The following is a 12446-nucleotide window of genomic DNA, read 5'->3' on the forward strand; positions in this document are numbered from 1 at the left end:
GTATTTTGGAAATTTTTGCAAGATTTAACAACAAATACTAACTGAGTACTCTTACGTGATACGTTTGGAAACTTGGATACCCCAGTTTGAAACGTTTGCTAATTCAGTACCCTTATCTCAAAACGGCGTATAATTTAATACCCTTTTGTGAAGTTATCAGCTTGCCAAAATTTTTAAAATACCCCTGTATTTTTTATTTTTTTTCAAAAAAAATTATAAAAATTTTCAAAGATTTAGGCATGGGTATTTTTTACAAATTCCGTTAAATTCTTATCAATACCTAAATCCTAACTTTTTTTTTTTTTTTCCCTAAAAAAAAGTGGAGTATTTTGGGTACAATCTTAATAGAGTACCCTTAAGTAAAATGTTTGGAAACCTGGATACCCCAATTTGAAACGTTTGCTAGTTCAGTACCCTTATCTCAAAACGGTATATAATTTGATACATTTTGTGACTTTTTTTATATAAAAAATTATTAAAGTCTTGGAAGTTCTTTTTTAGATTCTGAAAAAAATGAATAAGTTCATTTTTATTTTTATGTGTAGACTGGGGACTGCCACAATAAAGAAAAATTAAAACTGGTACAGAGGTTGAGTGAAATATTTATAATCCAGACTTTGGATGTTTGGAAGTCCATGACAGTGATCCTTCAAAATAATAGTGCATTAAAAAAAAAAAGAAACAAAAGTTAGTCATTGTTTTTAACAAAGTGCCACCACAAATAAAGTTGAATAGTATTAAATAGGCACAAGCTACCGACTAATTTAAACAAGATGATGCAGCAGCAATGCATACTAAAGTTTCCCATCCACTTCTCACTGAATTTTATTCCCTCTCTCGCCTTTTGAAAACCCCAAAGTTCAACTCTAGCTAATGCGACAAATCTTTCATATGGAATTTGTTTTCCTTCTCTACATATTAGATATGCTTTGGGAGCTAGGTGCTCATTGTTTGGAAAATGAATTGCAGAGGATCATACAGAGAAGAAAACTTATTTTTCTCTGAACCCAATTCTGACTTCAATGATGACTGTGACCCACGTACAGTGTGTGGATCCCGCATTTACTTAGTAAATTAATAATAATTTTTTTTTAATTTTTTTTTAAAAATAATAACTTTTTTATTTTTTTATTTTTTTTAAAAAAAAGGCAGGGTGGCGCACTGCCACCCCCGACCTCGGGGGTGGCCGCGCGGCCACCTTTGGGTGGCAGCGCGCCTTCCCCAACCACTTGGGGAAGGCCGCGCGGCCTCCCCGACCACTGGGGGTGGCCACGCAGCCATCCCCGACCACTGGGGGTGGCTGTCAACCGGCAGCCACCCCTTGCTTCTATTTTTTTTTTTAATTTTAATTTTAATTTTGTTTTTTCTTTTAAAAAGAAAAATTATTTATTTTTTAATTAAATCATTATTTCACATAACTTTTTACAATACCAATCATTATACACAACTTTTCAAACTTCCAATAATTTCTTACCATTAAAAATAATATTTTCTAATCTAAAAATTCAACACCTAAACACAACTTTTTGCCTCGAAATTCGCAATTAGAATAAGAATTCAATTCTAATTCTAAAAATTCAATACACAAACGAACCATTATAATTCCCGTTAGTGTATTGCTCATATAGGAAAACTCATGAGAGCCACTTTATTGGATAAAAATCTAGGTTATTGCAGATTTTTCAAGAGTAGCATTTCAATCCAAAGATACAACTGTCTTACCAAGATCACCTTTTATGAGAACCTATCACTTATGAGAGATAATTGAATATGTGAAAGTACACGGTATTATACACAGAGAAATGCTTGTTGGGGGACGTTTTACCGTCCCCCAACCGGCTGTTTTAATTAAAAAAACATTTTCTTCTTATCAAAAATCATGCCTCTTATACAAACGGTTGTTCTTCCTTCCCTGCTCTCTCTCAATGTAATCATCTAGGATGGCAATTCGTATTTGCGTGTCGAGTTCGGGTCGTATCGAAGTATTGATATAAGATTATATAGGTCAACCTTAACACAACCCATTTAATTAAACTGGTCAAACATCTCAACCCTAATCCTCTAATTTTGTATTGGATTTGTCTCGGCTCGTAGGTCATGTAAAAAATTGTCTATCATTATGTTGCGTGTTTGGTTTGGATCGTATCGAAGCATGGGTATAAGACTATATAGGTCAACCATAACCCGATTCATTTAATTAAACGAGTCAGACTCTTAACCCTAACCCTTTAATTTTGTGTTGGGTTCTCGAGTCGTGTAAAAAATTGCCAGTAAATCATCCTATATAAACCGTCATTCATTTAAAATACCCTTGATGCAATGAGATATTAAAATGTCCATATGATCTTCGCTTGTTCTAAGAGCTCTATTTTTCTTAGAGAAATGCTACATACATTTTCCAATGCTTACTCTTGGTGTGTCAATGAAAATCACCATTGATATATCATATACGAATGAGATGTGTTAGCTATACAACAATTACACAACTTAAAGAAAAAATGTTAAACACATCAGCATAGTTTTTTCATAGAAGGGTCTTGAAATTTGATAATTGGGCAGTCCTTTTGTTACCTACTGGTTATTTGATATATATAGTTCTAGTTACATAACATTGGATCAACTGTGAGTCGACAAGTAACAACCATCGCGCACAACAAAAAGATTCTTGTTCCTCTGTTTTTCTCTCGTTTCTTTTCCCTTTTTTAACTGTCTCCGTTGTTGCCGGAATGGCGATATTCCAAATGCTCTTATTGTCCCCTCCCAAAACTGAAAAGTCAGACAACAAAATAGGCAAAAAGGAAAAACGACAACATGAAAGAAATTAAGCCCCCAGTTCCAATTTGGACCTTTGGCTTTCTTCTAGAACTGCTTTTATTCCGTCTTGTTCTCATCCTTGGAATCAAAAAATGAATCTGCGAAACGCGTATTTTTTTCATGAGGGATGACCGTCCGCTCACGTTTAATTAAATAAAAAGAATTCGACAAAAAAAAAAAAAAAAGTCTTCCACTATATTGAAAACGTCGTTGCTGCCATCTCTCATCTTCGCCATCTTTACTGTATTTCCCACGCCACGCTCCTGACTTTCTTGAACAAGTCTCCGTCCATGCCTGCCTGTCACTTCTCCTTCTTAATACCTTTCCTTTCCACAAATAATTCTCCAAAATTCTCCCCTCGTCTAATCCACTAAAATATTCAAAGTACAGGGCCAGGGAAAAATGTTTGGATTGACATCCGTTTTAGTGGTGGCCTTCTCCACCGGAGTTTTCACGTTTCTTTTGATACTTCTCATCTGGCGCTGGTTTTGTTTCAAGAGACGTAGAGATTTGATTCAGACGATCACCGCAAGACCTCCGAGCTTTCGAACAAATGGGATTACAAGAGTTCACCAAGCTGCGAGTGTTCATCATCAACCTGACTATTCAGACGGGAAAAGAAGAGGGAATCAGCATGTTTTTCCTCGTGGGGTTTCGGGGAAACCTTTGTTCAGTTGGGCTGATCATCCATCGCTAATCAACGATGCCGTGGAGAATGGATGGTCCCAATTTGCTTTCACGGCCAACACGGCAGCGCCAGCAAGATCAACGATGTTGGGTTTATCATGCGCTGCTGGCGATCATGGAAAAGAGACAGAGGCTGAGATAATCTGGGAAGTTTTTCAGGGATCAGTAGAATTCATGCAGAAGATGAGGTTTAATTCTGGTTTGAAAAGGGTGAGTACAAGCCAACCTTCTACATATGCTGCCTCTGTTATCAGGACATCTTTGCCTTTGCCAGGCCCTTCCTTGGGAAATAACTCTGCTTTCCCTCAAGAAGCCTATTTCGAAATCACAATACTGAATTCTCATAGCGTTGATGATGGATCGGTTGGCAAGGTTAAGGAAGGTGAGAAGACTAAACTCATACAAGATAATTCAAACGCAAAAGTCACTTCGGAATCTTTAATCCATGTTGCCAGCAGTCATAAAATTAACATGGTTGAAGAATTGAATATGGACATGGAAGAAAGTAGCAAAGATGAAGCAGTGAAGCTGTCATTGGGGCTCACGACAGGGGGCTCTCCTCCCTCAAAATTTCCCGGCAGCTATCCAGGAAGCATCGGATTCAATTCGAATGGTTCTGTCCATCTTGACGGTAAATTCTACTCTCTTTTGTTGAATTTCTCAGTTACAGTATTGCAGAAAACTTGGGTATTCTTACAATTCTAGTATCTGACTTGGCCGGGTTTCTTCTTTCAGGGATAAAACTTGTGTTTGAATCCGAAGAAGCAGAATGGGGAAGAACAGATAAGGTGATTGGTTGTGGGTTTGATCCGAGGCAGAAGAAGGTGTTTTTCACAGTAGATTCACAGCTGCTACATATAGTCCATTGCAAGTCTGAGGAATTTGGGACTCCATTATACCCAGTTCTAGCAGCAAACACAGACATTTCGGTTGTGGTTAATATGGGACAAAGTCTCTTCAGATACGGGCCGGCAAATGCACAGCGGACACCAAATCCTTGCTTCACTCGCCCTCCTCTGAACTCCCCTGCCGCTGCTATTGGCTATGAAGACAGCAGTGATCTCTTCTCAATGACATTCGACTCCCAGAATCTTCATGCATATGCAATCAAAGGCAGCCAGAACGGCACTAATAAACAGCCAAGAGGTTCCGACCGCCATGAACCTGAGGTGGAACTATTTGAAATTGTCCTGGAAGATGGCCGAAGATCCTAAAACGCTTTGTTGTAAGGTGTAACAACAAGATATACTCAACAACAACAAGATTTACTTTGAATTGGTCGTGTTTGTCACATGGGTTTGTGGTTCCACATTCAAAATTGAACCAAATGCTCAGAAAAAAAAAAAATTAACTTAATTTTTAGTTGACATTATTGATCTGTTGCATCATCAAATGAAGATCTTTTGCGACCTCATGGCTTGCCCATCTCCGACAGCTGCAGCTAAGACAGCTTCGTATAGACTGCGGACAAATTTGTTTTGTTATTTTTGGTATTCAACTCGTTGTTTCATATATTTTGTCCCCAAAAGAACATTTGTTTCCTTGTGAATATCAAGACACTCTTGTTTGTTTAAGTTGTAATTTTTGCTCTATCACCAATAATGTAATTTTGTAATCAAAGAGAATGTGATGGAATTAACAAGTCGTTGTAAAAGTACATTTATGGATCGTTTCATCAATGAATGAAAGTAATATACGAACCATGTCTGGCGTGACCAGTTTTGGCATATGCAAATATTCAAAGCTATTCATGCACCTAATCAGAGAAAATGAGAGGAATTTATGCAGGATAACATAATGGAACACTCGATTGAGGGCTTGGCATCCACTCGAACGGCTGTCTACCTGAGGAGAGTGCTCGCGGACAGCTGCTCAAGCGGTTGTCAGCCTGATGAACCCGCTCGGCCACCTTTCAAGCGGTGGCCGGCGTACCATGGAAGACCGCTTGACACGTGTTCATTGACACATGTTCAATGGATGGCTCAATCGAGTCTTCTGAAATCAGACGATTTTGAAAAAATCTCTGCATTTGACAACAATCTAACTCGATTTTCTTCAATTTTCTCGGTGATTTTTGACTCATTTCTAGCATTAGAACTTTCTATATTTTTTTTCCTAGTTTTCCATCTTTTAGGTGATGCTTCCATCTTTAAGAAATTTATTTGTCTTTCTTGGACTTCACACCGTTGTTATGCTGAAGAACATAGATTTTGGCATAATACAATTTCGACTTTTCTCTCTTTACAAAGCTATTTTCTTAACTTGTTAAGAGTTTTAGGATTGAAGACACAGATTTTCTTCATTTTATTGCTTCCGCTACATCAATTGGAATTAGAGCCTTGATTAGTGTGGTCTAATTGCAAATGACGGACACGCTTGCAACCACTCTGATGATGAAAATCATGAAGTGCAGGCCCTTTGGGGAAGCTGTTGAGTCTCAAGAACAGCATTAAGCACAATGGTATAATGGTATCAATTGCACAACCTTGGGATTGGTAGCAATCGGTTGTTAGTTGTGGTCCTATACTTGCGTGGTAAGCCTAAGCGATGAGAGCAATTCATATATTAAGTGCTTAGCTTCATTATTGTGAGCCAAGAGAGATACTTTGTTGTGAACCTTCATTCTTATTCTCTTGGAGTTGAGTGTTTAAACCACGTCTTTTTCATCATCAACCAACTGAAGTCTATGAATGGACCGGTAAAGGAGACCAAGGAGAAGAATTGCCTAGCTAGATAGGATTAGGAATTGTTGCGGCAGGAGGCAAGTGGCGGTGTTTTTCGGTGTATAGACGTCTAAACCGTACAAGGGTTGTAATTGCATTTTGCTTGTACTTGAATTCTTCTTAGTGAGTTGGTTTCTTGAGTTTGACTCCCTTAAAGTGGTTTTACCTTTGATATGTTATTCAAGGAGTTTTCACTTCATCCGCAAAATCTTTGTATTGCTTGTGTGATTGGTTCTTTACTTTGTGGTTGATTGATTATTATTTATATTACATATTTGTTTTTAATTTACTGCGCAATTGCGTTGGGGTCAAAACTAATGTTTTTTAATTGGTATTAGAGTGAGGTTTTCTTTGTTTTGGATCAAACTTCCTGAGTGTGATGATTGACCCCGTCTTCAATGGCTCAATCACAGTCTTTATATGCACCTCCCTATTTTGATGGGAACAATTACGCTTATTGAAAGGTTCGCATGAGATGTAACACCTTACTTAAACACTTGACTAACCTCTTACAAATCACTGGTTTAAGCACACGAGTATATTATTGTCCTTTTTTAAAGCACCTACATGTATGCTAATTTCATATATAAATATAACCTATTTTTATAGACAAAGTAGAAGATAATATTGTATTTTGTAAAACATGCACCCAAATGAGTTTCAAGGTATTAAAATGATCGGTTTAAAGACATGGTGAAATTAGGGTTTTCAAAGCACTTGAGTTTTTCAAGTTTTAATGCAACGTTCGAACACTTCGTGAACCGTCCCAACGGTGCCTCACAAAAATGTTTGAACGATGCTATGGAGGCAGTCTAATATACCCTTCCCATTTAGTCGAATGCACTAAAGATTCAATGGAGGAGTTTCATCACACTATACATAGCATGGGGAAATATTATGGAGGAAAATAAAAGCAATGATAGGATGAGATGGAAAAAACCTCATGGTGGAGTGGAAAAAATAAATTAGAATGCAACAATAGATAAAATTGAAAAGAAGATGAGTGTAGGAGTCGTTGTCAAAGATTCTGAGGCTAATGTATTGAAATCGATGTGTACTATAAAATCTTTTATAATTGATTCAACAATAGCTGAAGCTGTGACATGATGGAAAGCGGTAGAATTTGAAAGTAATATGAGGATCCAATGTGTACTCATAATAGAAGGCGATACACTGGAAATTATACATGCATTGTGGCATGAAGATTAGTGGAGTCGGTATAGCCAGCTAATTGATTATGTAAAAACTATGTTGAATAGTTTTCAATCATGGTTTGTAGGACATATTAATGAAAATCTTGAATTTTAATTAAAGTCTTGACAGATTTACCTTTTGAAAAAAAAAAAAAACAAGTATCATCAAAGATTACGTATTTTGCGTACTCTCTTGGATTATTTATGCAATGTCAACATAGTTTTCAATCATGGTTTGTGGGGGCATATTAATGAAAGTCTTGACTTTTAATTAAAGTCTTGACAGATTTACCTTTTGAAAAAAAAAAAAAAAAAAAAACCAAAGTATTATCAAAGAGTATTTTGCGTACTCTATCAAATTATATATGCAATGAAGGACCAATTTCTTTAGTTAGTATTTTATTTTATTTTATTTTTATTTTTTTCCAATTCCTATAGTTGATTTCAATTAATTATGGCTCTCCTTTCTATTTCAAGTTAAATGAAAATTAACCATTTTATGCTCTATATTCAATCTTACATATATATATATATATATATATATATATATATATATATATATATATTGTTACATCATTTAAAATTTTTAAATTATGTGGCATCATATATATCATTAGATACAACAGAATAAAATTTAAACTATAAAATGATTATGTGTATTTAACATTAAACGAAAATGATGTTCATCTTCCTTTAACATAAGGCTAATGTGGGAGTTTAACTAGAAAACGAAATGAAAATGATATGAATTAGTTATAAACCAATTTGATAAATTGTTATATGTCTCTTAATATATGAAAAGCACATAATATTAATAAAATATGTAATTCTCACGTGCTTTAAAAATACGTAATAATTTATTAAATTGAGTTATAGCTAATTACTATAAATAAGTTTGTAGCTAATTTTTTTTTGATGAATAGTTTGTAGCTAATTTACGATGAAATGGAATAACAATGGCCCGCACGTACTTGTACCAGGAAATTATTAAAATGGGTAAACAAAGATTTTGGAAATCAGCAAATATTAGGATTGATGTGCAATTAAATGATATTTAAATATTAGCAGACTTCCGCCAAGTTCGCCTACGTGATGCCCATGCGAAATAATATTGATATAATATTATTTTGTGAAATAAAATCTACTCCGAGCACTCTTCCCGAACGTGGTAGTAGTTCAGAGTAGTTCGGTTGTTAAAAAAAATTAAAATAAAAGTAATGATCCTTCGGGAAGTGATTCGGTGGTAATTTGTATTGGCTTGCGATAGTTTCGCAGTTTGAGGAGGAGAAATTTAAATTTAAAAAAATAATTTAAAAAATTTAAAAATAAAAATTAGTTTTCAAAATTAGAGAAGATTTTATTGGTCAAATCAAAAATATTTTTGATTGCACAAAACACTAAAAAATACAAAAAAAAAAAAAAAAAATTTAAAAAAATTTTATACCGAAACAAATGAAGCCATATTTTGTGAAATAAAATCAACTCAAGTCTAGAGCACTAGAGGTTAGAAAGGTAAATAATAATAATAATAAGGTCCAGCAGGCATATTATATCAATCAATTTTTTAAATTTTATTATTTTTATGAATTAGTACTTTTATACATTAATATCAATCATTTTCTATGAACGCAACGTACGGCAGGGAAATGCTCTTTCAGTTGGGGATACTGAGGCTTGTTGAGTTGTAGTAATACTCCCTACCCTAGGCAGGCTTAGGCAGGCCCAATGTGATGGGCTTAGAATATGTAGGGCTGTTTAATTGGGCCTAAGTTAGTTTAGATAATGGATCAGAAACCTAATAGACTTCTGGTTAAAAAAATTTATTTTCTAATGCCTCAAAATAGCATGTAGTTTAAGAACAGTGATTGGGGGACCCTGACCGGCTCCCCTTCCTCCCATTTTCAATAAACAAATCATTTTTATTGAAAAAAAAAAAAAACAATAAAAAAAAAAATCACTTTTTAAATAAAATTGTTTTGTTCATTGAAAAGGGGGGAAGGGGGCCGGTCAGGAGTCCCCCCTCCCCCCCCCCCCCCCCAATCACTGCTTGTGGTTTAATGGTTCAAAGTAATATGACACATGGGATTGGGGAGGGGTTCAAATTCTCATTGATAGGGTGATTTGTTAAAATCTCAAATAAATCCCCCATCTTAAGGAATTTCCAAGAGCTTTGATTTTTTTCAAAACCTAGTCCAAAAAACTCCATCATAGTTGCATGGCTAACTAATTTTCTTAGCTAAAACCCTAAGAGCATATTTGGTATGCAAGATAGATTCTCAACATAGAATAGAGTAATTATACTTATGGAATAACTATTTCGTTGTTTAGCTTGTTTTTTATTCTTGAGAATAGCTATTCTCATTTGGTATGCACAATAGACCCCCATAATAAAATATAGTAGTTATGCCGTTGTTTGGTTTGTTTTTTATTCTTGAAATAACTATTCCACAAGAATACATATTCTGCAAGCTCTCTCTCTCTCTCTCTCGTCACTCTCAACTCCTCCAGAAAACATTGTTGGTTGCAATTGGTTAGCATTTAAAAGACTAAACCCTAATCCTAAATCCAAAGTTCGTATGTCAACACGCTCAATATCAATTGGGTTGCTGATTTTGACCTAATTACTTAACATATCCTTCTTGTCGCCCAAACGAATAGAAAATTGTTTGACATATCATTCTTGTCAGACCCAAACTTTCCCCCAATTAGCATTAACTCTAATGATCACAGTTTCTTAGCATAAAAAAGACTAATTCTTTGACTTTATGACATTCCGATTAGCACACACAAACACTCTATGCTTATGATGTTTCGACCAAGGGAAGAGATTCCTTTAGCCGAAACCTTGCTTTTAATTAGAAAATTTCCATGTGTTCAATTCATGCATGATTTTAAAACCAAAAACTCCTTAGTAATTGACTAATACCAAAGTTTTTATAAAAACAAATGAGTGGCATGAACATCCGGCCAAGGCAATACCCTCCTTAGTCGAAAACTTCATGCCAAGAAGCTCATTACGGTTGGTGAATGTTTCACCAATCAAAAGTTACATAACTAGTGTTAAAATCGTTTTAAACAAACTCCATGTCCTTGAAAGTTTTCGTGAAAAACATCGAAGAACGGAGCTTTGATTTGTTTTCCTAAAGTAATGTTTTAAAAAGTTGTTTAGAAGGCATTTGATCCATTTTAGTGAAAGATTATGCCTTAGTTAGTATTACCTAGTTAGATAGAAGGTCCAAGTGGTCCAATCTTGGGCCATTTTTCCCAATTTAAACCCAAGAGAGTGCAATTGGAATCCAAAGAGAAAACCTTCATTGGATCGCAGCACAAACTTGTTCAAAATTCATCCAAATTAAGGACAAAACTCAATGCATCCTCATTCATTTGCATCCCCTAAAGCAAGGTATTCCAAGGAACAATTTCCGATTCAGTCAGATTCTTAAAGATACATACGGATGAACCAGCACATGAAACCCTTTCGAATTCTTCCTCCCAGTTTTTTTCCTTTTTTTCTTTTTCGCAGCATTTTTTTTTTTTAACAAATCCTCCATTATTCTCCACACTTTTTCTCCCTCCATAAACACTTAAACCTTGCTCTGATACCACTGTTAGATATTGAAAATGGTGATGTCTCCCGTGAGGGAGTTGATCTCATGAGAGACAACCTATTAAAAAGGAGTAACTAATTATATGAAACTCGCTACCATTGTAGGAACTTTGGTGAAAATACTATGGAATTATTTGTTGCCGATAGAGAAATTCTACACGGCGATCAATTGTCCCTCAAAAGTCCATCTCTGTTGACATGGCACCACACCATGTCAGCCCTCAAACTTTAAAAATAAATAAATAAATTCAAATCCAGCGTGAACATTTCTAGTAGCCTCACCAAAATAGTTTTTTAGCTATTTTGGTGAGCCAATTTGATAAAAATATTAAAAAACCACTCCCAACAGCCTCATCATTTTAACCAAAAAAATTTGATGACTAAAATTACTAACCAAATTAGATGAGGCATTTTCACTCAACAACCCACTCATCAAATTTTGTTTCACATTTCTCTCTCACATGATTCACCAAAATAGTTTTTTATCTATTTTAGTGAGCCAATTTGATGAAAATCTTGAAAAACTACTCCCAGCAGCCTCATCATTTTAACCAAAAAAATTTGATGACTAAAATTACTAACCAAATTAGATGAGGCATTTTCACTCAACAACCCACTCACCAAATTTTGTTTCACATTTCTCTCTCACATGATTAGCACACTTTTTTTCCTTTTTTCTCTCATTTTCTTCTCTCATCTCCCATCTCTCACACGATAATGTCCTTATTTCATGGATATGAATGATTTTTTGTAAAAATATTATATAGAGAAAAAATAAATAAATATGAAAAAATTATTATTTAAATGGAATAGTGAATATTGACTAGTTAAAATTGTGAGGCTGCTGAGAGAATTTTAATAAAGTGGCTCACCAAAATAAAAAAAAAAAAGTGATTTTTAGTTATTTTGGTGAGTAAAATTTGGTGAGGCTAGTAGGAATGCTCTTAAACGCTTTAGCCATTTTCTTTCTTCTCCAAAAGGTTTTCCCCCAAAAATTTCCCTCCCTCTCTTCATCTCCTCCCTTAACACCACCGACCGCCACCGTCGACAACCAGCTACCACTGCCACCGGTACGTCCGTCGGATAAAGGGTTTCCTGTTGGAAAATCGGTGACCAGGTTGCTTTGGGTTCTTTTGGTTTTGTTGTTCGGTACTCTGTCTTGGTTTGCTTTCTTAAAGTTAAAGACTTTTTTTTAGTGTATTTGGCTGTAGAAAAATAGAAATCCCACTTGGATTATGGGTTTATATAGATATTTTAGAGATTTTCATTGCATTGTAACGAGAGGTTATGGTTCAACCCCATTTTATCATTCTCGTTGTTGTTTTTTGGGTCTTATTTTTAGCATGGGTTTGAACTGGTATAGAGTTTTGCTTATTGTTCTCATTTTGTCTGTTTTTTTCATCCTAGCCTCAAGAAACTTGA

The 12446-nt window shown here is 35.1% G+C and overlaps 1 protein-coding gene across 1 annotated transcript; it reads left to right on the top strand.

Moving 5' to 3' along the window:
- Positions 1-3028: 3028 nt before the first annotated feature.
- Positions 3029-5158, top strand: LOC133866884 (uncharacterized). Its single transcript, XM_062303540.1, has 2 exons — positions 3029-4132; positions 4237-5158. The coding sequence occupies exons 1-2, from the start codon at positions 3217-3219 to the stop codon at positions 4713-4715; spliced, it is 1395 nt and encodes a 464-aa protein (XP_062159524.1). The 5' UTR covers positions 3029-3216; the 3' UTR covers positions 4716-5158.
- Positions 5159-12446: the final 7288 nt, after the last annotated feature.

This window comes from Alnus glutinosa, chromosome 4 (assembly GCF_958979055.1).
Source record: "Alnus glutinosa chromosome 4, dhAlnGlut1.1, whole genome shotgun sequence".
NCBI lineage: Eukaryota > Viridiplantae > Streptophyta > Magnoliopsida > Fagales > Betulaceae > Alnus > Alnus glutinosa.